At 46.4% G+C, this 22,620-nt stretch overlaps 1 protein-coding gene across 2 annotated transcripts in view; it reads left to right on the top strand.

Moving 5' to 3' along the window:
* Positions 1-13,875: 13,875 nt before the first annotated feature.
* Positions 13,876-22,620, top strand: part of LAMA5 (laminin subunit alpha 5) — a 93,561-nt gene continuing 84,816 nt past the window's right edge. For both annotated transcript variants that reach the window (XM_055723116.1, XM_055723115.1), the window contains exons 1-2: positions 13,876-14,233; positions 20,036-20,188. In XM_055723116.1, coding sequence (XP_055579091.1) covers positions 13,949-14,233; positions 20,036-20,188 — 438 coding nt within the window. In that variant the 5' untranslated portion in view covers positions 13,876-13,948. The remainder of the gene's footprint in view (positions 14,234-20,035; positions 20,189-22,620) is intronic.

Raw genomic sequence — 22,620 nt, 5'->3', positions numbered from 1 at the left:
GGGAGCGAACCCATCGAGCAGTTGTGGTGTGGTTAAATGACCGATGCAGAAGCCATGCCTGGGCTGTAATCTGAAGGATCTGGGGGAAACGAGAGGAGGTTGTTTCATCTACACTTCTGCAGGGTTTTCCCATGTACTTCCCACCCTCTGCAGGGCCTTTGGACTGTGTTCAGAGCAGCTGTGTCAGGTTGAACAGTACGCTCCAGGGACAAAGTTGGGCTTTCATTTAGTAGGAAAGTGTTTGTGGTATGTTGCCAAGGTGGTGTTTTATTGCAAATTACCAATGCAAGCTGCATCAGAGACCACCCAGATCTCTCCCTGAAAACATGGCCGTGCTTTGAAACTCCTGTCAGGAGATCCCATTGCCACCTTGTGCCTGCCTGCAGTGGGTACAAGCTGCCTGTCCTCTGCTGATACCATGTGCTGTTATGCTACTCATTTTTTATTTTTATTTTTTCTTCTTCCCCCCAGTTACCCTTATCCTAGGAGAGTGTTTTACCTTAGTGTCTAGCATTTCATCTGCTGTATCTGCAGTATTATTGTATCTGTCTTACAGTTGGGAAACCAGGAACTGGAATGCAGGCAAGCAATTCTTCCAGGACCACATAGAAAACTCATGAAAATCAAGGACTCAATCCAGCACCCAGATAAGCATTTAAAATATTTTTGTTTTTTCTCCTTTGCTACTGGTTACTGCAGCTGATGTACCTTTCCTGACTAGCTCTGCTATCCCTATTGCAAATCTGGATTTGGCTGGAGACTACTTTAGCAAAACATTTGGGATTTTGCCCTAACAAGATCTGTAAGGCTAGCTGAAACAGCACAGTTTATGCATGCTCCAAGAATTAACAACTCTGCTAAAAGTACATTGACCTGTCTTCCTGTCCCACGAAATGGATGGGTCACTTTCATTTCTGGCCTAGTGACTCCCCATTTTGCTATACATCGTTGCTCGTAATATTAGGAACTGCTGTCTTAAATCACCAAGAGCTAGATGTCCCTTTCAACAACTTCTAGTGCTTACCTACGTTAACAGCCTGGTACAAAAATAGTTGTGCTTCCAGATGCATGACTTGTGCAGTCTCAGAGGGAGGGCTATTTCTTACATAGCTTAAGATAGCTTCAAAAAATAAAAATTGTTTACACCCCTTTTTAGAGCCAGGTCAGTTCCCTATTCTGGTTCACAGCCTGATTCCACAAACCATTCTGTTGGCCCAACCAGAAGGGGAAAGAGGGCAGAAACAGATTAGGTCAACACTGCCGCCAAAGACAACATGTTGTCAAACCACAGCCTCGGTCCCTCCTGTGTGAGTAGCAGGTCTCCTCCGTTCTCTCCAGCCCTAAACATGATCAACAAACAGCAAGAGAGAATCTGACACTTCCTCTCCCAAAGCCAGTGAGTGCCTGTAATAATAAGGATTTGATAAATACCACAAAACATTTAATCTGCTTTTTCAGTGAGCTGCAAACCAGGGAACAGCCAGAGAGACATTAGACAGCAAAAGCAGAATAGATTGTAATTAACTTTAAAACACTGTGAAACTCTTGCTGCTGTGTGGGACTCACTTTGGAACAAAGTTGGGTTTAGTGCAAGTTCTAATCTTGGTATCAAGTCAAGGCTTGTCCAGAGAAATTATATGTTCCTTTATTAGCATGCAAATCACATACCCTCTTTATTACACTGTCTCTGCATCCCTCCCTCTAGAGCGGTTTAATAGAAGCAGGCAAGAACTAATTAAATTCCTTTATTCATACCTCATGCTTGAAGTGCAGAGCTCAAGGCAAGAATGCCAATGGGCACACGCCCATACCCTCTCCATTTCCAGAACGAGCATGGCATGCCTGACCTTCTCCTCATTAGGGAAGGAATAAATCCCCTAGCATGAAGATGAGGATGTCAGGCACTATATGCATAAATCACATAAGGAGTTTCCAAATGGCTTTCATCTTGGGAGTCCTTAAATGTTCAGAGCTATGGATCAATCCAGAGTGGTTACCTTTCAGCAGTAACTCCACATCTGAAGCTCTTTAGTAATGTGGCTCCTTTAAATAAAATTCTAAAAGCCCAAACCAGATGAAATGGCATATACAATCAAGCTAATGACTTTAATTACTATAAAATTACTAGACAGTGTATTTGTAATTTTAATCTCTTAATCCACAAAGTACCTTTTTCCCTTTAGTGTTCCCAAAGAAAATAAAATAGCTTTTGGTTTCCTTGCCAGTTTTTCAAGGATCTTTGGAAACTGAGGAGAAACCTCCCACAAATAGCCCAGCTCTGGTTAGGAGGTTTCTTTTTTCTTTATTTAAAATATTATACTTGATATTAATGCAAAGTATTTAAAAGCAGTAGCAGGATCTATCCCAGTAAACCAGCCATTCTGCATTAAATAAGATTTCTTTGGTTACCTGGATGACTGTACAAAGGTTATGCACGATGCAAACCTTCTTTAAAGTGCTGAGGAAATTGGAGGTTATTGCGATGGAGGAAAATCTCATACTGAAAACCAGTAGTCAAAGGACTAACCCAGGACAACTTTCTGTTATGTTTCCAGCTACCTTATTTGAAGTGTTATAGTTGGAAAACCTCACTCAAAATGTTGCACTGAAAGATCCCAGGGTGCTTCCCCATGCATATAAACAAGGGTTTCTGACCTCCAGGGATGCAGCCATTTTGCATGCCAGCTCATCCTCTGGGATGAACTCAGATTCTGCCGCTTGGCAGGGCTGCTTGTAGAGAGGCTGCTGTAGCATCCTGCCACAGCCCCGAGTTCATAGCTTTGGAGACTCTCTCGGGCTGCCCAGTGCATGAGAGCTGGTGATGGCTTTTCCATCCACCAGCCCTTGGAGCTGAGTTTAGGGACCATTGTGTTTCTGAATTGTGTAAATCCTGACAAATCTGTCAGGTTTTGTGCTTGCTGATTAGTCTCCTGGAGGGAGAAGTGGAGAGGCTGTGAAGAATGTGTGTGATTTTCACTGAAGTTTATTTGACCTACAAAATCAAGTAGGGTTTAGCTGTTAAATCAATTTTTTACAAACTTAAAAATGCACCTACATTTGATGGTTGAGCATCTCACAGCTTTTATTCTCATCATACTCCATGACTGCTGCTGCTTTTTATTTTGAGTTGATGGGAGGGGCAAAGAGAAAGTTAAGTGATGTGTCCAAGGTCAGGCAGGAAACTAATAGAGGATTTGAGCCTCAACCATAGGTTCTTGGCTGTGGCACCATCTTTCTCTGTGGTGTTAGAAACAGGCTCACAGCTCTTCTATTTTGGAGAAGGTACCTATTTTCCTATTTGCTATCTTCCTCCTGGGGGGAATTATTTTTAAGCACAAAATAGCTAGCTGTTCCTGTTAAGCTACTGTAGGAATAATGCATGGAAAAAATCAGATGCTTTCCCGAATAGGAAGTAATTTAGATTTCAGATTAATGGCTGTGACAATGGAAATATGTAAAATCTTTTCCTGATATGGAGCCCAAACCATGGCTAGTTCGTATCTATGGCAGACACAGGTGTGAAAACTTGCTTGTGTTGCACACAAGGGACAAATGCTAATGAAAGGCATCAAGAACTCTCTTACCACAGCGCACCCCAACTGCAGTGTGCATTTCGAGAATGAGTTAGCTGGCACTGGTGAATAGCTTAAGAGTGGGAAATAATGTTTTCCTGTATCCTCTATAAATTGACTCTTAAAAGCTGGTTCATATGCAACTTAGTGCAGCACAAAATCAAACCATGAGTCCCTAGTGCCAGGAGAGATTGTGCTGCTACATTTATGTTTCCCTTGTTGTTAAAGAAGCCTTTTTTCAGGAATAGGCTATGCTGCTCAGAGTCCGGGGCAGGCACCAGGAGGTTTGAGTACCCCATGCAGTACAGCTGTCCTGGTTTTTACCAGCTGGTCAGGCAAATATTGCAGCCTGGAAGGAGCTCTGCCCTGCAGCGGCTGTTCTGTTAGTGAACCTGCTTGCTGCAGAGCTAAGCCAGGTACATCTGCAGGAACCACAGCTGCAGACTCGCAGCAGCACTTTGTTGTGCGCCTTGAACTATAGGAAGGAGATCCAAAATTTCTGTGACCTTTTGCTTTCACCAGGAAAGCAAGGCCTTAGCTGGCTGAGGCTGATCCCTGCAGAGGATATGGTTATGGCTTATGTCCCACTTGGAGATGAAAGCTCACAGGCAGGTATGGAGAACCAACTGATCTTGTAGCCACAATAAGATACAGCTCAGTGGTTACCTTGTAGGAACTACACAGTTCTTGCTGAGCTGTGCTCAGACTTTCAGCTCAAATGCTTGGACAGCTACTAGCATCCCTCCTCATTTAACTGAAGGGGAAATGTCACAGTGCACGTTGTCACCCTGACCTCCTCTGTCTCTGATATTGCAATTGCCATCTCTCACATCTAAAGCAGGATTCTTGGGAGCTTGGTTTGCTGGACAGAAATAGGGGTATCTGAATTCTGAGATTATCTTGTCACAGAAATTATTCTGTCCATTGCCAAAAAGTCTGAAATAGATAAGAACTCTTGATCTTGTAAGTCTTCCTTTCCTGAAGGCGTTCTGTTCCTGATCCCACTCAGGGAAATGAATCGTACTCCTAGAAATAAGAGGAAGAGTGAGAAGTAGGGAGGATCAGGACATTGAATCGTTCTCTCTGGGACATATAAATCCTTAGTCCTGGCAGTGAAAGGAGCTTTGCAGAAAGAAAATTAAGGGTTGGGTGGGCAGCTGGGATAGAGGGAGCCAGCGTAAGGAGTGAGCCCAAGTTTGGAGAAACGATAGTACTCTGCTGCTGCCAGCTGCAGCTTACAAAGGGACCACTTACACTTCCTCTGCTGTCACAGTCCTGTGGGTGGGATGGTGCCAGCCTTCCTGGGGACAGCAGGGCTTTCTTTGCAAGACCCTGCTCAAGCAGAAGAAAATCTTTCTTCTGTGCAAGCCTTAAGCTGTACATGGTCAGGAGCGTATACTTAAGCAATTCAGATTCCACCCAGCAGAAGGGGAATGGTGTGCATGTAGTGCCGGGGAGCTTGAGGGGGGAGGAATGATGGGGGCAAAAAGCTTGCTCAGATGGCGTGAGGATCTCTGTCAGTGCCTTTCCCTGTGTTCCACGGTTCTGCTGATATCCTCTCACACTGACAATTTTAAGTTGCTGCAAATTGTGATCTGGATTTTGTGGCAGAAGGGCTGGAGAGGCCTGTACATGGAGTGCTTCTTGCTTTGCATTGCATGAAGGCCCTCCACATTCCCCATGTGTTACGCTCACTGATAAGGTTAACAGGATAAAGAAAATGTTACCAAATGCATTTTAACAGATGACTGCAATTTGCACTCAGCTGTTAGGCTGCTGGTTTTTTTTCTTTTAGAAAATGCAGAATAGGAAATCCTAGCTTGAATTATCAAGAGGGGCAAGGTAAAAGTGGTAATGACTGCAGAGTGAAGCTCCACAAATTTCGCTTGCACTCAGTCAAACTACAAAATAATCAGATGAAGCCATAACTGTATAAATGGGGCTTGAGTGTGTTTGCTCTGCTGACTTGGTCATGCATTCAGGACGTTCAGAGTGGTGTAACTACAGCCCAGGAGGTATTAGTCACGCTGGGAGAACTTCAGTGAATATAAGAGGGCTTCATCTGGGCAGTTACCAAGGCAACTCTTGCTAATATTTCATTACAATGCTTTCACCCTCTGCAAGTCCCACGGATTAGGACTGGGAGTCTCAGAAAGAAGAGTTTACTGTCAATATTGTGTTTGGATTGAGTATATCCAAGAGGAAAAAAAAAGTATTCCCCATAGGCAGAGCACACAATGAGCAGCTGGAGCTAAGCTCTGTTGTCCAGCACTGCCTTGTGCCCTGTGGAGAGCCTGGGGTAGTAACTAATTTCCCTCTTTCCAGCTCTGAAATAAGTAGAAAACACAGGTATGAATTCATCCTCATCTGTGTTGACATGATGCTAAAGACACCCTGCAGCAGTGCTGTGCCAGGTTCCATTCAGAGTGGCCACAGTACAGCTTGCACCAGTACAAGCTGGGGCCCTCAAACTGAAGGGCCAGGGCACTCCAGACGGGCCAACTTCACACCGGACTGCTGTGGCTGTCACCAGTGTGTTTGCTGGAATAATGTCCCCAGTGCCAGCATGGGGGGGTACGCCAAGCAGAGGCTGTTTGACCTTTTCTGGTCATGGGTGTTGATGCATTGCACACGAATGTCTGTTGACTTTTTTTTCTTTGTATTGCAGCTTCTGTCCTGGTAAAGAATAGGGAATACTGGGTAGAGTTAGTGGTACCACATTTGTGTCTCCTAATGTGCTTAAATCAAATAATGCAAACATGATGGTGTTTAATGTCGCTGGTGCATACCTAGGAAACCAGCTCCTTCTGTTTGTTCACATTGATCTTTGTTACTCCAGGGAATTATCCTCTCCCTCATTTTTTGATACCCTTGCCATGTCTGAAGTGAGAAGAAAACACAAAACTTGTGCATTGATACTGGTTTTTGCCTTGACAGCTTGTATACAGAAAGTTCTGGTAATGATCTCAGTCTATAATTCTGACAAGTAATGCGTGAGGCAAGATAGTGGGGCGTGGATGGCTGGTCTTTGCTTCCTGTCTTGCAGCCGAAACCCTGTGGCTGCTTGCTGACCCCAGCACAGCCTGCCTGTGCGGCAGAGGCCCCACATACTCATTGTACCAGTGCTGCTGGTATTGGCCATTCAACTTCCTGGACGTGGCAAATGAGGTTATTTCCCATGTTCAAGAACTGCTTTGAAAGGGATGAGGGAAGAAACCCTTCATTTTTTAACTTCCCCCACGCCCTGCCCCCCACCAAACTTTGCATCTAACCTCTTTACCAGCTGGCACGCTTTGTAAGACCCACAGTTCTCATTTCAGCTGGGAAAACACGTGCAGCACAATTAGAAAAGCTTCTGGGGAGCAGCAAAACCTGGAGCTTTATGGCTGGAATATGTATCCTCTGCTTCATTCAGTGTTGTGCATTTTTGAATATCATGCTAAACTGCACATCAGAGATAATGGGGAAATACCAAATGTTAAATGTTTGTTCCATTAAGTCCAATAAGTCTGTTGGGTTTCTGGATCTGTGCACCTTCCTCTACCTGTATCCCTAGTGACTGACACAAGAGCTGTTGCTGATTCCTTTGGGGAGCCACAGCCACTCTGTGTTGGACTGGGCATTCCCTTCAGCTGGCAGAACGCACATGAAAACCAAAGGACACTTGCTGGAGTGAGATATTTATTGAGATGATCCTTCCTCTGGGGCCAGCTTGGCATTTGTAATGTTGCTGGGGTCTGATGCTTGCTCCTAATTAAACTTTTAATTAACTATGTATTTATGTTTCTCATTAAAGAAACAGGACTTCATAGGAAGATGCCAATGTTACTACCCTGTATGGCAGAGATCATCCTTTCATGAAGTCCATGTACTAGAAACTGATAGTGGAGGGGCTTTAAGGCATGACTTGGGTCTCATCAGTCCAGGGAAATTGGCTCTATATGATATGATAGTGTAATTAGCCCTAACAGTAACCATTTACGTTTGTACTGGGTATTTGAGTGTGTGCCTCACCATCTGGTGACTACAGTTAAATCTAGATTATGAGTAGAAAGATTTCTTGTACAAAACCACAAGAATAGCATTGGATCAATCTGATTATAGGAAAGGAAAAGTCTGATCTTAAAGTCCCTAAGTGTAAGTGACAAAAGTTACTGCCAAAAGACCAGTTCAAAGGTAGAAGTTGTTTTTGTAGTAGGTGCTCTGTGCTTGCCTGGGGGGCAGGTATATCTGTATCAGCGCCATGTTACCCACCAAACACAGTGCACAAGCTCCATTTTTTGCTGGTTTAGTAGCACTAATGAAATCAGAGCATATCCCTGTCTAAGCAAACCTGCAGCTTTCCAGCTGAACAGATGCACAGTTAAGGAGAGCGCAGTTACAAAGGCAAGGCAGGCAGAGGCAAACCTGGGCAATCATCAGCTGGTGTTTTACCTTTCTGATCAGGTGAGGTCTTCCTTCTGCCATGTTACTTAGTAACTTTCTCCAGGAACTATTTTTTTCAGAGTTATTTGTGACATTAGCAACAGCTTTCAAGAATGGCAAGGACAAAAGAAACCCCTTGAATGGAAACGCAGTGGATGACTTAACCCAAGCAGTCCTTATTGGCATGAATCATTCCTTCCCCAGCTTCAAAGCCATGTGTGAATTGCATTAGCAGTGCTGTTTTTTCTGAAATCCCTGATCCTTGTCACTAATAATTTCCAGCTATATTTTGGAAAATGCAATGTGATGTTCATGAAAGCCAGCAAGTATCTGTCATGACCCCATGCCTGAAGAATATTTGTGCACATAGCCACAGGGTATAGAAACAAAACTGGAAGAATGAACTTCCCGGTATTCAAAGAAGTTACAATGACATAGTAGGAAAATCCTGTTCTCAGAGTCAGGCTTGAGTCAGTCTCCCACTTGCAGTGCTGGGTATGTCCCACCTTTCAGATAAGAAGTAAAAGTAGGTTCTGTCTATGTGTCTCTAGCTTGCCCCGGCAGCTCTTTCACGCTCCAGCAAGTGCATTAAATCCCATCGTTGCACTGGTTTTCAAGCCGAGCACATTTGCTCATCCCCCTTGCTTTCTCTGTGGCTTCAACTGGACGCAGCAGTCTTGATTCTCCTGCAGTGCTGAACAGCTACCATGTCTCGCCCTAGAAGTAGCTGCACTTTTCTGGTGGGTGAACTGATCTCTGTTGACATGTCAGCTCATTAAAACTGCAGGGCCCTTCTGGCTGAAGGGAGAACTGTGTGGCATAAATTTAAAGCATGATTTAGTTATTAACATAAAAGCAGCTGTGTTCCTGTTTGATTTGTGCAAAGAAAAACATGTAGCTAATAATGACCAAGCCTGAAGCATGCCTAGGAGACAGCACTATGTATGTTTTCAGAATAATACAGAGTTTAGGCTTTAAAAGAAAGTATTTGGGTTCTTGCCAGGTAGACAGACAGTATGAATGAAACACCTGTTCTGGCTTTGGGAGGGTTTTGGAACCATTTGATTACAGGGAAGGTACAGGCTGACCTTAAAGTGAATTGAATTCTCTGGTGTAGAGTAACGTGTCCTACTATATTATGAAACTTCTTGATCTCTTTGTGAAAATGTCCACAGCAGACAAAACACAGATGCATGCCTTCTTTGGTTTTTAACTAAAAGGTGCTGCCTGGACATGGCAAACTGGCCAGCTGTGTATCAAAACAGTCTTTTTTGAATTTAAATAAATGTTGAAGGGGGAACACTATAAAGGAAACAAAGATAAGACACATTAAAGTAATTCTACAGAGAGAGGGGGAAATAACTGTTAATTCCAGGTATGTCCTAATTCAGCTCTGGCTAATGCTCATCTGATGCTTTTCGGGTTTAGTGGTTTGCATTTTCACAGCGTGTAATTCAGTTCTGAAAAGATATAAAGGACGCTGTCTTTCCTAGAGTTGTTTCCTGTTGTATCGCCTTATCAGTCTGGTTTGGTTTGTCCAGCTTTAACTATTTCTGTTAGCATTGCAAAAACAGCATCAGGAATATTTTCATAAAAGCAGAGCTGCGTTGGGTTTAACACTGTGGGGTGCAAGTTTATGGCCTGTAGTAGATAGCAGATGAGATAGTGTGACGAGCCTGATCATCCCTTCTGACCTTTGGCTTTATGTGTTCATAAGAACCAGTCTGAGAAAGTGAGGCAGATACTGGTCAAATTCCTCATGCCTTCAACAAAACTCTTCAGTCATTTCCCACTGTAGATTCAAACTGTGCCCTAGCTCCCCCTTTGCAAAAGGGTTTAAAAAGCTGTAATTGAGCTGTCAGTTTGAAGAACAAACAGGGGGAATGTACTTTGGGTCTCTGTTTGCAGAACTGTCTGTATGTGCATCTGTGTGGGGGTCTGCATGAACAGGAAGAGAATTCCTTTCCGTGCCTCTGTGAACTCAGCAAACTCAATGCAAGCCTCACTTAAAACCTGCTTACGTCTTTTTTAGTATTATTTTTACAGACTTCTCTGGTAAACTTGTAAAATTATAAAGCTGGGGATGTGCTTGAAGGACATTGATTGCTCTTCTGGCTTGTGTTGGTTCAGTTGCAGCTCGTGTGGAATTAGTTCTTAGTTTCTAGTAGCTGTTCTTGACACATTTGTGTCAAGACACAAAATGCTTATCAAACTGGTGATCTTTGTGTAATGTTCTTAGGTCACCATGGAGCAAAGCTCAGGAAACTCATTCCTTTACACTGCTTGCATCAGGGTAGTAGGAAAGTAATTAAATCTTTTGTAAGATAACATGTTCCTGTTCCTATACAATACATGGTACAAGAGCCATATGCTCACTTGTTTTTCTTGGCTCAGGCACTGCTTTTACTGACGGCTCTGACTGTGGTGGTACCTTGCTAGGAAATGCTGCATGTGAAGGCAGTGGTCTTTTTCCATTGGCCATATTTTGGTTTTCCCAGAGTGAGGAGCACTTCTTTCATTTCTCTATGTAACAGACAATACAAAACTGGAGAATTTATTCACAGCAAGCAGAATGTGTCTGCATTCACTTGACAGGCCTGTGGGACACTTCCCTGTACTTCTGCAGTAGGTTAAAAGGGTCCGTGTAGATCAGAAAACTCTTGCCTGTAATCTGTTGAATCTTTGTTCAGACTTAGGAACTGGGTTCCCTCATGAAGGTAAGCTTTTGGGAGCCCAAACTTTTAATTTGTTCTCAGATCTCTCTTAAGCTCCTCCTGTCCCTCCACACTCCCAAAACCCTGTTGTCATTCTGCAACTTGCTTGAAGAAAGAGCTTGTGGTTTCTGATGGCATCTTCTGGCAATCCTCTCATGGTCTTGCAGTTTTTAGGGAGACAAAATTAAAAACTAGAGTGGAACTCAGATGCCTTTAATGGTTGCAGATGGATAGCAGCATGGCTGAAGTCATGTTGCTACACGTAGGTTCAGAGAAGATTGGAATAGGATTGCTACAGGCTGGATTTTTTTTTTTCTTCTTTCCGCATTCACTGGTAGTGGATTGGTTAAATGGAACAGCCTCTTCCGCTTTAACACCTGTTATTTAAGAGTCTGTCACTATGACCAGTAGCTTTGTGAAGCCGAGTGGAGAAGCACCATTGCTAGTCTCAAGAAACTAGTAAAAGTCTGAGGGATCAGAGCAGATAACAACATGAATGATAAATGTCCAGGGCTGTTGAAGTTAGTGCTTAAAATGGTTATTAAATGGAAGAAAGGCTCCAGTACTCAAGCTAAATTCTAACTGTTATAGATCAGGGGACATCTTTTTTGGGAGCAGAGTATTCCTTGCCCACCCACAGAGGTTTTCACCTGAAATTTTTGCTGCTGGTGGCCCTCAGATGAGATGTTGGACTAGATGGGACTTGTGTCCAGTCCAGATTAGCCAACATGTCTTGTTTTCCTGAGTGTGGCTGAACAGAGATGGCATTAGGACAGGAGTTTAAGCTGTTAACCTCAACTCTTTTGTTAACCTCTAAATTGGATGTTTAGCTATAAACTCTCTGCCTCTTTCTTTCTGTGCTGGGAAAAAAAACCTCAGAATCTTCTTTCTTTAAACCATTTCCATGGCTTCTTGGAAAACTTCAGACCCCCTCAGTATAAGTAGCCTATTTTATTCTTCAAACTGTCTTTGCAAAGTAGCTCTGTGGCCGACTAGAGGCCAGTTCAGACTGCAGAAGGGTCATTTTTTTCTGCATGGTGCTCCTGAGCCCGTGCCACAAAACCCACGTGCTAACTGTGATTTCACTTTCCTTAATTGCGTTTTGGAGGAGGGATTAATTACGTGCCACAAAGTTACCACTAGAGGGATTAGGGTTATTAGACGGGCCTAAGTGTTCTCCCCCTGGTAACTCTCTTGTGGGGATGGAAGAAAGTTATTTTCCTAATCTGTGACCAGTTTTCCTTGCTAACTCTTTTTACGTATTCAGAGGTGCCATGGGGTGTAAGTAGCTAATTAAATATGGCATTTGACAAAGTTTAAGGAAGTCTTAATTCCTGTCCTGTGGAGTATTGGTGTCCCATACATAAACATGTTAGTTAACGATTACTTCAGAGCACAAGTATTTTCAAAGGTGGCTGTTCCACTTTCCCCAGAGCACGCTACCCATTTTCAAGCGCAGTTTAAAGGGCAAAGACTGCTCAGTCTCTTTTCTTGAAAGGTTCTATTAAGCTTTTAAAGGCTATATTCATCTGCTGAGTGATAAGATCTCACATTAAGTGGGGGAAACCAGGGGAAAGATCTCCAAAGAGATGGTCAAGCAGGAAGGGGTTAAAAGATGTCTGAAAGCCCTTTAGGAAGTCTTTCTAACTGAATGGGCTTGGCAGCTGTGCTTCAGTGCTTCCTTGCCATGTGGAACCAGGCACCTCTCACTACCCTTCGTTCACAAGTCCTGATGTCATGCTAATAGGATCTCGCACTCTGCAGTGCCAGGAGAGAAACAGCTGGCACTGGATGGCTCCCTGGTTCGTGATGGCATGTGGGTCTGCAGGCCTCCACCTCCTGATGTTGGGACCAAGCAGCTTTCCCAAGCACCACTTGGCTGGAGGGCCACGAGTGTCTGACCACCTGCAGCACAGGGCACTGCAGTGACCAGGGCTCCTCTCTCGCTATACAGTAATCTTACAATATATCACTATACAATAGGCCACGTACAGTGCTTTAGATCTAGTGTAAAAGGGATCTTTCAAAGTCCCTTGAAAGTGCTGAAATGAGTGTAATTGCATAGCCTTCCAGGTACATGCCATATGTGAATTAACTACACATATCACAATGCTTTTTTTTTTTTTTTAAAGAGTTTTTCAAATTTAAGACACCAACTTTTCCAAGAGGGCTGGTTCCTGCTAGGCTGTCCACAAAAGAGGAACAAAGAGGATGATGTGAGGCAGCTACCAAATGCCCAGCAGCAGCCTGTGAAGACCTGGACATGCTTAAGAGCTTGTTTTGCTTCCTGCGAGGTTCAAATACCATAGCAATCCAACTGTATGGAGTGCAGACCCAATCTCCGGTGGTCTACTCTGTATCTTCTTAGTTTAAAGAAACAGCATTGGCCAGTTCAGGCACAACGTTTTGTGTGTATTGTGCAATTCTTGGATTTAAAAAAGTCTGGGCTAGAAAAATCAAAGTAGTGTTTTGATGAGTTAATTTATGTACTGTCATGTATGACTTCTTGTAGTATGTTCGGTTTTCTTATTTGTAAAGTGCCTTCCCCCAGCAGTACATAAAGACCCGGCAGCATGCGTGCCCTTGCAAGTCGCACCACGGAGGGACGGTCCGTGGGCAGCAGAGGGATGGGGCGAAGGCTGTATTATCGCTGCTTTCCCCCGTAGGTGAGGAGGCAAAGCCTTTCCCCGACAGCAAGCCTTTCTGGGGAAAGCAGATGCAAATTTTCCCTGTCCAAACTTAATGAGAACCAACAGCATACCCCGAGGAGAGGAAAATGGCTTTTGTGGAGCCTTTTACTGTTTTGTTAATTAGTAATCGAGCTTTTTCCTGGACATAAACCGATCTATCGGTTAATGGAGTTTAACATACTGAAATACCAGCGGGTGAGACTCAGGCAATGCAGATACAATAGGCACATTGTTTCCCTGAGGATCCTGTCCCCCTTGCATATTGGGGGGGGGGGGGGGGAATCCCTTCACCCCGTTTGGCCTCTCCTCCCACGAGGCTGCGGCTGCCCGCGGGCCAGGGGGTTCCCGGGGCGAGGCGGGCTGGCGGGCGGCGGCCCCCGAAGGGGTTAAGGGCGGCGGGGCTGCGCACGGGGCGGGCGGCCCCTCCCCGCCGCCGGGGCAGAAGTAGCGCGTCCGCGGCGGCGCGGCGCGTAGTGCCGAGGCGGCGGGACGGGGGAGGCCGGTGCTGCTGCCGCCCGCCCCTGCCGCTCGGGCAGCCTCGGTGAAGATGGCGAGGGCGGCGGAGCGGGGCGCTGCGTGGATGGGGCTGCTGCGGCTGCTGCTGCTGGCGCTGCCCGCCGCCGCCCGGCCGCCCGCCTCCTTCCCCAGCGATGTGAACGGGCACAGCCTCCACCCGCCCTACTTCAACCTGGCCGAGGGCACCCGCATCTCCGCCACCGCCACCTGCGGCGAGGAGGCGGTGGGCGCCGGCAGCCGCCGCGCCGTGGAGGACCTGTACTGCAAGCTGGTCGGGGGGCCGGTGGCGGGGGGGGACCCCAACCAGACCATCCAGGTACGGCCGGCGGGGGGGCACGCACACACCCGCCCGCGGGCGGCTTGTGGAGCCTCGCTGGGGTGGCGGAGCCGAGCTCCCCTTTGTGCTCCCCCGGCCATCGCGCCCTCGTTCCCCCGCCGCTGTTCAGTCGTCGGTGCGGGAGGAGGCAGAGCTGGGTCTCGCCGGGGCTGGGCAGAGCAGAGACCGCAGCGAAGAGCGGGGCAGCTCCGAGCCGGGCGCGCAGGGCAGAGCCGGCCTGCCCGCTGGGTTAGCGGGGGGCGCTCTGAGAGGGGGCCAGAGGGTAGGCAGGGGTGGTCCCCAGGGCGTCCTCCCCTGCCTAGGCCTGGGCACCGGCGCCGGGAGCCCATCTGGAGCAGTTGGGGCGATGAGACGCACGTGCTCTTTCTCTCCGTGCCTTGTCAGGAGCCGCACATGTGAAATGCGGCTTGCCGAGTTCTGCGGCATTATTTTTAGAGTTGTCGGTTCCTTATGTTTATGAAATCCTGAGCAAACCAGCTCCTCTGCCAGTCAGGGAATCGTTATGATAAATGCGGTAATAATTACCTTTATGGGTCTTAACACCGCCATTCCCTGTGTGTTCAGTGTGGTGTTGGGATGAGCAGAAGAGAAAGTTAAGAGGGTGAATTTTACAAGCGAATGTCAGGTGACTTATCTCAGGGGTCCCATTTTAAGAGGACCAGAAGGAGCTTGCAGCCAGGAATGCAGATGGTAAAAACTGCTGAGCAGTTTAACAGCTATGGCTCTCTTGAAAAGGAAAGAACAGTTGTAAACGTGCTTGTAAAACACTAGTTTTGGTTGCAGGAACTCCAGACCCACTGCCCCCTCCCAGGGCAGCCCAGTCTGGGAAGAACAGTTCTGATTTGAAATGCTCTTGCAGCCTGAAGCCTGCCATGGAGCTGCCAGCTGCTGCTTGCCAGCATTTTCTGCTTGTTGCTTATGAGGTTCACAGTGCCAGTTCACCTGTTGCAATGGAGCAACAGGGTCGTCTGTGTTGTATGTAAAGAAAGTAAGGAAAAGCCGTGGAAAACTCAGTTTCCCAGATCAAGCCTTTCTTGGCCTTTTTGTAAGGACAGCTTTGTCATAAGATGTTCTGTGAAGCATTTTTCTCATTCTGGCCACATTCTTTTCTGGCTATTGTGTGATTATGACATGGAATTTTGCTCCATATGTAGTAGAAATTGTTGAAGACGTTACTGGATGGCAAAAAGCTGATTTTTCCTCCTTTGAGTTTTGCCACTGTTAAAGTGATCTCTTTCACTTTGCTGCACTATAAAATAATGTAACTTGAAGAAGCTTGAAGTATTAGTAGCAGGAGACTTACAGGGACCTCGATGTAGTAATTGTGCCTACGGTGACGTAAAGGTAGTAAGGAAAGGTGAAAAAGTGACTGCCACTGTGTGCACTTGAAAACAAACGTGAATGATCTGCCAAGCAAAACTGGGAGGATAAGACTGCCTGGAAAAGCTAGCAAATGTGGGCACATGTTTATCACTCTACACCTGTGCTCTGGCCATGCTGCTAGCTTAGCATGGCACACTGCACTAGGATGCTGGTGACTCAAATAAACCCTTCAGGCTGTACCAGCTTTGGGAACAGTTGTAACTCATCCTTCAAGCGCAGCCCTTTCCTGGCACCGCAGGGTGTGCACATCCTCCTGGCTTTGCCCCGCTGCCAAGCAGGGCTCCTCAGCTGTGGATTTCTGCAGCGACCCCTTCCCATCCTCCCATCTCCTCTGCAGCTCTGGCACGGGGTCACTTTGATCAGAGCACCACTTCCCAGGCCAGTAGTCTTCGGTCAGTCTGAAAGCCTTAGAAAAATCCTTTTGTAGTGGCTCCTTTCCATGACCACAGGGAGCACCTAAAAGAGAGGGGAGGAAACAGGAGGTGTCAGAGCAGAGGTCAGAGTTCCCAGTTCATCCCCTTTAGGGGTTTTGGCACCACCCGGTGACTAAAGCAAAGCGGGAGGTGGGAGGGAAGTGTTCAATTTGAGCAGACTGAAACAGCAATAATGAACTCCACATGTATGTCCTCACTGCCTGCGTGTCCCACCAGAGTCCCTTCCCTTCTCCATTCACCTGCTCAGTGGTGTTCGTGCATGGTGTGGCTGTGGTGTAAAGGGGGTTTGGGTCAGGAATTCTGGAAGAATGCCTCTTGGGACACTCAAAAGATTTCCACATGCTGTGGTGGTGGAGAGACATTTGCTTGGCTAAAGATCTAGTGTAAACTTTAATACAATCATCTAGTCAGTGAGTTCAGTCAGTTCTCAGTTTTCTGCTTTTTTCATTTGACATTGTAGAAGACTTTCAGGAAAGGGAGTTCATTGACATAAAAAAACTTTATAGTCTTAAAATGTTGATAATTGTTAAGCTTTCTGAAATAATGCTGCCCTAAAGACACTTGCGGTGTTTTTGGCACTGGTTGTGGGAAGGCTGTAAACCTTTTCAAGGAGTTTCCTTTGCTTTATTCAGGGCTGTTTGGCAGAAGACAGCATTTCTAACTGTGGGGGGCTTTTCAGTCTGCAAGGATGTGATGCACAGCGATGCTGAGGTGTGCGGAAAGCGACTCGCCATGGAGGTTTGGTTCCCTTGCCCCGCTTGCTAGTCAGCAGGGGCAATCCTACCTTAATGATAATGTCTTGAAGATGAGACAAAAAAGAGATTATAGGTTGATTTTTCTGATCAAGCTTTACTGAAGATGCTTGTAGCTGTCTTCCAAGACAGACAGCTCTGCAAAGGCATAGCTGTGTGCTCATGTTCCCCATCCCATCCAGCTGCCTGGGGGCTCCTCAAGAGACCTGCCAAAACTGGCAAGGATTGTACACTGCCCTGAGTGAGACAGGGTTGTAGATGATTACTTTAGTAGTAATTAGAGATTAGTAGTATAACGATAAGGGAAGTTACTAGCATTAATTGAAGTAATTACAGACCTTAGAATTTAAAAATATGCAACAAACCTCATGGATTTCAAATCGGTGCTGCTTTTGCTTTCATCTGAAGCCCGTCTTCACCTAAGCACTGCTGCTGCAGAGCACTTGTTCGCACTTTGAATTGCAGTGCTGAGCTATGCTTGCTAGAGTAGTGTTGGGGGTAACCACAGGTCTTGTCCTCTTGCTCTTCCAGGTGTTGGTAAGAGATGAGGTCTGAAGCTGTTTCCTACCAGAATGTCTCTGAGTTAAGTGATAGCCTCTTTTGATATCCTGCAGTAGTCAGTGACCATCTGGCCTGGTGCTTTTTTGTCTCGTGCGGGGTGCTGTGCAGCATGGGGGAAGCTGGCTCAGCCCAGGGCTCTCTGTGCTTCGGGTGATGGTGCTGTACCTCTCGGTATGTGTCTCTTCCATGTTTACGTATATGGTAGCATTGGACTTTTTGCCCCCCATTTCCTGCCCTTCTTACCTCATCTCCAGCAGCCAAGGCTGCCCCACTCTCTCTGTTTTTGGATAAATTAGGTGGGGAGAGCTGAGGTTGGGTCATGGCAGGGCCAGATAAACGGGGACAAAGCGTCAGCTTTCCCCGAGGCAAGCAGTGCCAGCAGGGTGCCGAGCTAGTCTTTATGCTCAGGGGAACTTCAAAGTTCCCACTGACTTGAGCAGGAACACGATCAGGCCTTGCAGGTCTCTGGAAGCTGCCCTCCATTCAGACCTCCTTCCTTATCTACCTCCCTTTGCAGGGTTCTGATAGTGGCAGCTTTATGTTCTCTAAGGCCTTGCAACTTCTTGCATTGCTGAAGTTCTTTCTTTGGTGTACCTTAGTGATGTTCAAGCCTCTCCTGCCCCGGCAACCTGCTGTCTCCACTAAGCCTGCAGCTCACAATTGCTTTTTAATTAAAATCCTCTGCTGATGTCAGAACTTCTCTCTTTCCTGTAGAGACCTGAAGCACTGTGCAGGAGCTTGAGTAGCTCTAAAATACAAATAGCTGGAAGTGATTCTCACTGGGTTTAGGTCTGGCTCTAATGAGACAACTAATGAGCAACTGGTGCATCAGAGGGCCTAATTGCACTTTTAACAGCAAACTTAGTTCAGCTGTTGATGTGTTAACCAGCCCAGTGGCCACTAACGAATGCAGGCTGCACAGCAGTGGGGAGGGATAACAGCAGCATTACAAATGTGGAGCAGCTGATCCTAACTTTTAGTTCCCTCATACTGAACTTGAATTGACTGTTGCCCATCAGTGTGAACTTTGGGTTCAAAATGGTTTTCACATCTGTGGCAAGAATTTAAAGTATGAAAACACTATTTTTTTGTTACTTATTCCCATTTTGTAATCTTGTCTTGCTTCTCCCCCTGCCTCAGTGTGGTGTATTGTGCAGCAGAAATTTCCACACAACCTGTTGCACCGGTTCCCATTAAAGGTTTGAGCTGAAGAGTTGGGTCAGTTTTATCTGGTCTGCTCTCCCTCCTCGCTCAATGCACGTTCAAACGAGCCTTGTCCTGACCTCTCTGTACAGCGGGAGCTCTCTGGATGGTTGTCAGGGTTACCTGGATGGTTTCAGCTGCCCTTTCTTTGGCCTTGTGCTTGCCCATCTGCTATTTTCAAATCTCTAGAGGAGTTAATTAAAAGGTGTTCTTGTTCAGGACAACTTGTGTTGCATAATTACCTGCAAATAATATAGCACGTGGCTGTGGGGAAGAATGCTGTGAAATCTGTTTCCTTTGCACTGAGATTCCTCCAGAGTTTGGGGCATTTGGAAAATCACATCCTCTGCGGTGGCTCTGTCTTGCCTCAGCCCTTGTAGGGGATGCAGATGCAGTAAGCAGGAAGATTACCTGTCTTGAGATCATGTACCTGATATATTATTAAAGCTGGCAGCAGCTGGGACAGGCAAGGGCAGCTTGCTTGCCTGGGGATAACTGCACCTTTAAAAGGAAAATTGCCTGTAACAGAGTTTCCTTCGACTGTAACAGCAATTCAAGTGACAGAATAGTGGCTCCACAAAAGAACTAACTTGCCAATTTTCAGGGCTATTTGCAGGTTTCCTTAAGAGGGGTCAGATTCATTTGTGCATTAAATGGGAAAGAAAGAATTGCCCCTAACAGCTTAGGTCTTTGTCTGATCCTGCTCAGGAGGTGCTGTTAAAGTTGCAGAGCTGTTTTCTCTGGCAGTGTGTCCATGGAGCTGACAAAACCACCCGTGCTACAAAAGCAAGGCAGAAAAGTTATTGCAGCTAGGTCCCTGGCCAGCTGACAGCAGAGGCTGTCCCTTTCTGGCCTTGTGCTGCAGCATCAACAGCAAAAGGAACTTGGCTGCTAGACTGTTAAGCTTGAAAATGTGGCTGAAAGGACTATACTTGTGAAATGAATAGGTTGACAAGAAACAGATTGCAGGGAGTTGGGCAGAAGAACTGCCAGTCTGGGTCCATAGGAATGACTGAATGGTCTGGGTCAGGATCTCAGGGTGTCAACAGGGGTGAGAGTGGCAGCCTCAGCGGAGGAGCTGGTGGCCCTGGAGATTGAGCTACCACTTCCCATTGTGGTGTGGCTTCTCCATCTGCGTACTGTTCTGCACCTTGCACCTAGTTCTTTGTGGCTGGGCCCCTTTGCCAACGCTTACTGCATATCTGAAATACAGAAGGAATGCTTCTTAGAGTAGCCCAGTTGTACACTGGATTGTTACTGTGGGGATTTTGAGTCTTTTCTTGTACCTTTTTCTGTCCGTGCTCTAAACTGGTGCAAACAAAAGTTTTATATATTGATTTGCATTAGCAGGCTTACACCCTATATTTTCTGAATTGCTGTGATACCTATCTGGTTGGTGCCTCATTTTTCTGGCTAAAATTAAATGTTATTTTTGTACTTTCCAACAGGGCCAGTACTGTGACATCTGCTCCTCTGCAAACAGCAACAAGGCTCACCCCATAACAAATGCCATTGATGGGACAGAACGCTGGTGGCAGAGCCCCCCTCTTTCCCGGGGGCTGGAGTTCAACCAGGTCAACGTCACTTTGGACCTTGGACAGGTAACCCAAGTCCTTCTTGGTTACGTTGTAGACAGTGCTGGCAAGGACCTGTCCCTCAGCTTCTAAACTCCTTAAGTAGCCCTTGCTGGAAGGGTGGGACAAAACCTGCTCGTTTAATGTTAGGTCAGGAGGCTCTGGTTAAAATATGGAAGCAAAAACCTGTTGTCTGTCTGTAGTATTAACTGCAGTCTGTGCTATTTGCGGTTACTGTGTAGGTTCTCCCTAAAAGTTGAGCCACTCACAGAAACCTACCACACTATGCAGGTGCCATTCCCCTAAAGAAGGTACCTGCCTTCCAAAGGGGGAAAGTTAACAAGGCTTCACCCCAGAACACACAAATACAGCCCTGAGGATTTTAAGGTTATGCTGGTATGTTTAAAACTCTTTAAAAAACTCTTAAGTCCATGCTGAAGGTCTTTCTATGAAAGACAAAGAATGACAATGAGTGTTTGGTCTCTAATGCTGGCAAGTCAAAGGGAATTAACATTGTAATAGCATGGCTGCTAGCCCCCACGCCTCCTCTGCTGCTCCTATTCATCCACAAAGCTATCCCTCTGGAAATGGGTTGCTCCCTCCGACTTTCCTCAGCTTAGAGGAAAGCAGCAGAAAAGAAGTCCTGGCTGAAGCTGCAGAAGCAGGAAGGTATTTATAAGCCAAAGACATGAAGGGCTTGCGAGATATGCATTTGCTTTCCTGTATGGGGAATTTGCTCTGCAATCTGTGGCAGTTTAGCTGTTAACTACTGAAGTGCTCCTGTGAATAGGTAGGGATGGGCTTTCACCTTCTCTGCTGCACTTCTCCAGTCTCTGCTACCAGCCCTGCAGCACCACAAGCCAAGTTTGGGTTCTCCTTCGCTGGAAGGTCTGTGGGACAGGACAGTTGTGCAGCTCTGGACAGCTCACATCTTGCATTTGGAAACCTGGCTGCTGTGGTTGTTCAGGCAGCCTTTCAGGGGCTGAGTGCACTGCCCCTGTGTTTGGGAGTTTGCACTCATTGCAGTGATTTCAAGCCTTGTTGGGCGCTGAAGCTCTGCTTTGGCCTTGCAGGAGGCTTTTTCACCCTCTGGTGGAGTAAGGGTTTGTTTGTCTCTGCTCTTTGTAAGGCGCCTGACTCCAGATTTACAGCTATAGATACCTGGGATGTATTGATGACGGATGCCTCAAACGCATGCTTTAGTCCCCTGGATTGTCTCTGGTTTGCTCCCTGTCCTACTGTAACACTTGCTTGGAGCCTCTCAAACACCCTCCACAAATTTGCTCTCTCCCATGAGTGCCAGCTATCTATACACAGCACCAGCAAAATATCTCCTAACGCCCGGGGCACATCATGCATCACATAATAGCTGTGTGGGCAAAAGCCTCCCGGGGCCGCACACAGTGTGCTGATCTGTTAGCCAACGTAGGTGGCATCTGCTGTGTCTCTTAGAAACGTCCCAGCTGGCAGGGGTGTGCTGGGTGGGTGGACTGCTTGTACTCCCTCCTTCATTCAAGGGCCAGCCTGCAGTGCAGCTTTCTGATGGCTCACTGCTGCTCTGGAAGGGGATTTTCAAAGACTAACTTTCCTTGAGAGCTTCTCCTCTTTGTCATTCTCTGTGGCAACTTTCTGGCTGTAGGCCAGAGCTAACTCAGCTGTGCTGTGTGCTTGCAAGATGCTGCATTTGGCTCACCTGGGGATTTGCAGCCTTCAGAGCTGTAGTGCTGGAAGCCAGAGCCTGGAATAATGCAGGGTGGGGGCTACAGTATGGCTAAAACTGAGCTTGTGTAAGTTTTACCCTCTTTCTCCTGCCCTCCTCTCCCAAGACTCTGTATTTACTTTCTGTACCCTTGGGTGTGGGATTGCACCATTGTTTCTGCAAGGCTGGCAGCAGAACTTGCAACTGCAACCAGCACCACGCGTACTTCACCTGGTGGGGAGTTTCTCTGGGCTCACAGATCCTCTGCTTCTCTACTACCTTTGCAAAGTGGTTGCCCAGCTGGTCTCAACGGGAGCACAAACCTAAAGCTTCAGCCCATTTTTAGTGGCTTCCTCTTTATACGTGCCCTTATTGTATGTAATTGCTATAATAACCTGTTTATGCTCCTGGTGAGAGTCAGTTCTTTGTTTTTCCCTCCTTTGTTTTGGTAGGTCGGGCAATAGAAACAAGATGAAATGTTATAGAATCACTAATTTCCTCCTTTTGAAGTTGAGGCTGGTTGAAAGGATGGAAGATAAAAAGAAGAATTCTTGGGACCCAGCAGGGTCTGCAGGGCAAGTGGGGGATCAGGCTGGAGTACTTGGCAGCCAGGCTTTGCAAATTCTTGGATACCTGTTAAACAGTGCAGGTAACACTCAAAGGCATGTCTGAGAGCAGGGCTTTTTCTGGCTGGCAAACAAGGCCTCTCTTGCTCTGTGTAACCCTCTAGGGAGCTCTTGGACCAATTAAGATTTAATTT

This window comes from Falco cherrug, chromosome 10 (genome assembly GCF_023634085.1).
Source record: "Falco cherrug isolate bFalChe1 chromosome 10, bFalChe1.pri, whole genome shotgun sequence".
Classification (NCBI taxonomy): domain Eukaryota; kingdom Metazoa; phylum Chordata; class Aves; order Falconiformes; family Falconidae; genus Falco; species Falco cherrug.
The sequence above is the reverse complement of the archived record's forward strand: the minus strand, read 5'-3'. Positions and strand labels throughout refer to the sequence as shown.